The 5,800-nt window shown below is 36.5% G+C and overlaps 2 gene segments (V, D, J or C); one reads left to right on the top strand and one right to left on the bottom strand.

Annotated features, from left to right (window-relative positions):
• Nucleotides 1–1,656: 1,656 nt before the first annotated feature.
• On the bottom strand, nt 1,657–2,554 carry LOC127162554 (Ig kappa chain V region 3547-like). The segment is given in 2 exon segments: nt 1,657–2,348; nt 2,460–2,554. Coding segments are annotated over 2 exon segments (372 nt in total).
• A 283-nt stretch (nt 2,555–2,837) lies between these two features.
• LOC127162555 (immunoglobulin lambda constant 7-like) lies at nt 2,838–4,603 on the top strand. The segment is given in 2 exon segments: nt 2,838–2,952; nt 4,079–4,603. Coding segments are annotated over 2 exon segments (435 nt in total).
• Nucleotides 4,604–5,800: the final 1,197 nt, after the last annotated feature.

The following is a 5,800-nucleotide window of genomic DNA, read 5'->3' as shown; positions in this document are numbered from 1 at the left end:
TTGCTATTGTGGGATGTTGTGTGTTAACATTCGTAAATACTACAAAAACAATCCATAATTTTGTTGGGAGGTATAGCTTGTCTGTTAAGAAAATGTAAGCATTGTGGAAATGTGTTCACTGACTGCATATTGGGTGAAAACGATATGAAATGTGTGAATGGTATGGCCACAAAAGACCGATGCTGTGTTAATTGTGTTTAGAGTTTTGAAAATGTGACAATTGGTTGGACAAACGCTTGTTAAACAAGCATTTTAGGAAATGTGTGCCTCCGTGTCTGAGGACATACATGACCGTTGTGTGATGTGTCTCAGTTAGGAGCCCACACAGTTAGGCACTAAATGCACTCATTGTGATTAATTTCTGATGAGAAGACTCTACTCTCACTTGTCCCTGTTCTCGCGGGATATGGGACAGGCATCTGTGTCTCACAGCTGAGATCCAGCAGGTGCTGAGGCACGGAGGAAACTCATGTCGCAAGTTGAGCTCACTGAGATGTTTGAAAAGGGACTATATCTTTCTAGGTCTTTGACCGTGACCTCAATGCTAAGAAGAGGAGGGGAGACCTCAGAGAGGTGATTCATAGGAAGTGCTGCGAACACCTGTCCTTGATATCCCTCCTGAGTATCCCTCAGGTAACCCCATCTCAGAGTGGTCCAATGGATTTGGTCATGCTGATGGCACTCCCCATAGTGTCCACTAGAAGATTCAGTGTCTCGTTTGGGGAACCATGGGTACATGCGTAACTTGAGTTGTGTCATGACAACTCTACATGACAATGTAAATGTATTTGGTCTTGGTAGAATAGATTGGCTACACTGCTGCTGTGGCAGTGTAAGTACCGAGACTTGCTACTCCCAATACATCCACAACATGCTGTTGTGAGCATTTAAGATATATTGCTGCTGCACATATAACCAGTGCTAGGCAGTAACATATTACTTTGTAATGCGTTACTGTAATTTGATTTTTTTTTTAGTAACGGAGTAGTTTAACACGTTATAATTTCCAAATTAGTAATTAGAATATAGTTCCAAGCCGAGGTCTCTATGCATTACTGCTGCATTACATCATTGCAGACAGAATGTGTTTTATCATCTAGATTGTAAAAAGGCTAGCACACACGACGTCCTCACATCAAGTTTAAAACACCTGAAAGGGTGGCACGGCACACTTCTTGAGAATGTGCAAAGAGCAACACACCAACTTCTATTGTCGAGTCCAGTGCCAGTGGATTAGAGACCTGCACTCCCGCTGGACTTGACGAAACAGAGAGGGGTGCGGGACAAGACTTGATTAGCTCATGTATGAGCGGGATGCCATAGAATAAAATGATTGGCGGGACTCCCACAAAATTGAAATATCTAAACATAAAATATCTGATTTTTTTTTTTTTAAATCAGTTGGAAGTGGCCACCACCGTTACACTATAGATTGTAAAAATATATATTTTCTGCTTTATTCTGTGATAAAAATGGAATAAAGTGTAGTATGTAAGCAAACCATAAAACTGCCATTAGGGAAATATTGGAAAATGTATTACAATAATACAAATAATTGGTAATTGTCTAGAAGTATATTTAATTTCTTAGCCATTTAAAAAGTAATATAAGAGCACAAAGAAACAGATGAATAAGTAAACAAGTAAGTACGTATGTAAGTAAATAAATACATAAATAAATTAGACAAGGGGTGGGGGGGTATTATTTCTCCCACCCTCACTTCTGAAATGATGGCTCTGCCCCTGGATGAAGCTGCATTGAAAAACAAATCAAGAACCCATTGCAACAAGACTTTTGTGATAATTACCATTATTGTATTAGTAATGTACAAATCCTTAATATCATTTTAATTGGATATTACATATAAATTTAAAATCTAAAATTTAAAATGTAGAAATTTAAAGCCTCTTTGCTGCAACCACATTTTATGTATTGTATTATCCCATACACAGCTGCAGTTTCTCTCATCTGTATCAGTGCAGTCACTGTGACTCTGACTGACGGAGGTTTCTGTACGACTCTTTATCACTGTGTGAACACATATTTACTGTTTGGATAGTGTAAACTCTTACAGTAATAATCTCCTGCATCTTCAGTCTGGACTCCACTGATGGTCAGAGTGAAATCAGTTCCATAATTTGATCCACCGCCACTGAATCTAGATGGAGTTCCTGAATAAAGGCTTCTTATGTCATAAATCAGAAGTTTAGGAGTTTCTCCAAGTTTCTGCTGATACCAGGCTAAGTTGTCATAGTCTATTCCTACATCCGTACTACACTCTATTGTAACACTTTGACCCTGTTGGACAGTTTTAACTTTAGGCTGAGTCACAATAAATCCTCTGGATTCTGAAGAAGAGAAAATAAAACAAATTAGTTCGCAAATCTTCTTAATAGCAGACTATTAAAATAATGAAAACAATAATATCATATTGTCAATATCAAAAATAAACATCCAACCTTGAATAAAAGCTGCAATGGTCCAGATGAGGATGATGATGTTGTTCATTGTTGTTGTTTAGTCTTGTGTGATGATGAAGATTCTGTTCTGTTCTGTTCTGTTCTCAGTCATGAAGTGTTAAACTCACAGCACTATAAACACTCTCAGAGCACTGAAGCATGTGCTGACAATGCAAAGAAGTGGGCAGGAGTTACAACAGCTTGTGCTGCTACCGATATATTACATATTTTACTTTCAGAGCTGATATGACATTAATTTTTGACTCTATGTTGACATCTATCAGTGTGGATGCAACATTTTCAGTTTTCAGTGCTGCTGTAGAAATAACGTATTCACAGTCATGCATGACACATTTATTTAACGTTTTTCTGCGAATCATGATGATTGAGCTACATGTGAAGAACAGAAACATCATTATGATAAATGTTATGAACTACATCATCAATGATAAAAGACATCAAAGGTCACCTCAGACGTCTCAGCTCATCACATGTATTTTTTTAGAAAGTGTTAGATCAGCACAGATGACAAATGATCTTGTGTGAAAGTGTTTTTATGTTTGTTTCGCTTGTTCTAAATGTCTGAGTGTTGTCAACAGCTGATGTGTTTCTACTATCAGTGTGTTGAAGTGTTGTTTTTTCTCTGCTGGAGTTTGTGTTAACTCGAGTGGAATAGAGGTTTTTGTACGACCGTTTCATTAGATTGTATCACTGTGGTGGACTTTCGGTGGAGGAACTAAACTGGTGCTCGGTAAGTCTGTCTTTTTAATTCTCCATTAAAAAAATAAATGAATAAAGATATGCAGATGTAGATATAATACAAGAAAAATTGATTTGAAAAGTATCAGAAAGCAAATATAGCTACTTTCTATAGTTCAGTCAATGATTTTGAATCTAGTTTGCTAATGTTCAGTGCTTTTTAATACAGGAACAGTTTATATAAAAGCATGCACATTTATAAATTCAATTTATTCAGTTGTTTTCTAAATATAATTAACAGTGATATATTGTTTGTAGTCACAAAATCTCTGTTTAAAATTGAGTTACAAAGAACTGAAAAGTTGAAAAATATTTCATTTTAATTTGACGAAATAAAACCTGTTGGAATTTAAGCAGTTGGTGTCTTAGTGTGTTTAGTTTCATTTATGAGGTTGAACAGAACTGAAATATATAGTAATTGTGTAACTTGTATATTGTGTGCATATGAGCTCATTTAAAAAGCTGATTCAGTTTAAGATAGTTAAACTTAAGAAAACCTAAACTTAAGAAATACAAAAGAAAAAAATAAGAGTAGAATATTAGCATAAAATTCTTAACTTTATCTCAGGATATCAAAAAACTACTGCAATTAAAGCAGTCGGTGCATTAGTTTAGTTTGTTTAGTTTAATTCATGTGGTTTCACGTAAATGTATCTAGTGATTGTATAGTTTGTGTATTTTATAGAATATCAGCTATAGTAATGTTAAATAATATGAATGACTTGTGATTTTGACTGCATTCCACATGTCTGCTCCTGAAAGTCATGTTGAAATGATGTGAATGATGCAGGGCAAAAGAGTGCTGGAGCTGCAGTGTGTTTTCTTAGTGTTTGTGAATGTGTTGTGTTTGTCTCCTGCAGCTGGTCCCACAGTGAAGCCCTCAGTGTCTCTGCTGCCGCCCTCTTCTCTGCAGATCTCTGGAGACTCAGCCGCACTGCTCTGCCTGCTCAGCTCTTACTCTCCACCGGGGGCACAGGTGAGCTGGACACTGGACGGCTCAGAGGTCACCGAGGGGGTTCAGACCAGCGCAGAGAGCGAGCGGGACGGCCGCTACAGCCGCAGTAGCATCCTGACCCTCAGCAAAGCACGCTGGGAAAAAGGAGAGCTGTACGTCTGCAGAGTAACACATGATGGAGCTCCTCAAGAGGTCTCGTTCCAGAAGAGTCACTCGCAGTGCTGATGTTTCTCCAGTGAGCGCTGCTCTCTCCTGAAGATGAGGCGTATCTGAGTGTCCTGTGTCAGGCAGGATTCACATGAGTCTAGTGCTGCAGCTGTAGTCATTTACAACTCAATACTGAAAGAGAGCTCTAGTGTCAAAGCACTGGCTGATCTTTCAATCTGCTGTGTTTGCTGTAACATTCAATAAAGCTTCTCAACAAGCTCCATTTGTGTCTGACAACATCATTCAACTAACAGATGAAGATGTATGTAGTGTTTGTTCACGTGCTTTCCAGAAGCTTGATCAGTAGCAGTAAATGTAGTCAAATAAAGCTCTTGGGGTTTGAACATGGTCTCTGGAGACAGAGCTGCTCTATTCTGAGAGGATCAGAATCACTCCACCCTGACAATGCAAATGGGATTTTCAGCCCACACTCCCAGTGTCACTGTTTGATTGGTTACATGATCTGGACTGAAACAGACCAGTTTCACTTCTGCTGTAGTCAAGCAGCACACAGACAAACTCATCATTATATTCATAGGAGATAGTCTATATATATATATATATATATATATATATATATATATGAAAATATATCAAAATATCATTAAATAAAGCCATTCTGACACAAATTGTGTAAGAAACTTTCTGTGGGTCAGATGAAAAGCATCAAATCCAACAGAAGTGACAGCTGTCAGTCTCAGATTGCAGATTCATGCATGTCCATGTTCTGCAAAACATTCGAAGCTTTAATACTAATAGTGATGAATGTGAACTACAGAAATTAGACAGACACTATCAACAGTGAGTGTTTGATTATTTTACTGGGTTGATCATAAACCTAATAATATTAAAGAGCATCTGCTCTCTAAAACAATATACATGTGAACCAGTTTGACATGAGACTGAAAAACGAGGTGATATTCTTATTTATCTTTTATGTAAAAAATAAAATAAATAAAATAAATAAAAATAGTGTGCCATTCAGTCGTGTAAATTTATTGTGCTCTTATTTTTTGGCTGTCAATCTTTCCATTTTCTTTTGCTATTTTAAGAGTTAAATGTTCAGATCTCGAGTGTTTAATAATGTTTGATGGTTTGTCGGTGTGAGATTTATTAGATTAATATTAATGTAAATATTTACAAAAGTCAAAATAAAGCACTAATGGGTGAAATGTTATTTAAATATATTGATTAAAATAAATAAAATAATATTTTGTTTTTATGTCTTTTTGAATTTAAAAAGGTCACAAGCTTCATTTATAAAACACATGTATGATCAGATCCTAAATGACCGTTGTGGCCGTTCTGCAGGATGATGCATTTGTTCACATTGTGCTTGAATATAAAATTAACTGAGATTTATAAAGTTTAATTTATTTAGAAATTTTTGTGTGTATGGACGGTTTTATAAGTTATTTAA

The sequence above is a fragment of the Labeo rohita genome, unplaced genomic scaffold (assembly GCF_022985175.1).
Source record: "Labeo rohita strain BAU-BD-2019 unplaced genomic scaffold, IGBB_LRoh.1.0 scaffold_967, whole genome shotgun sequence".
NCBI classification, from domain to species: Eukaryota; Metazoa; Chordata; class Actinopteri; order Cypriniformes; family Cyprinidae; genus Labeo; species Labeo rohita.
Note: the sequence above shows the minus strand (reverse complement) of the source record. Positions and strands in the feature narration are given on the sequence as shown.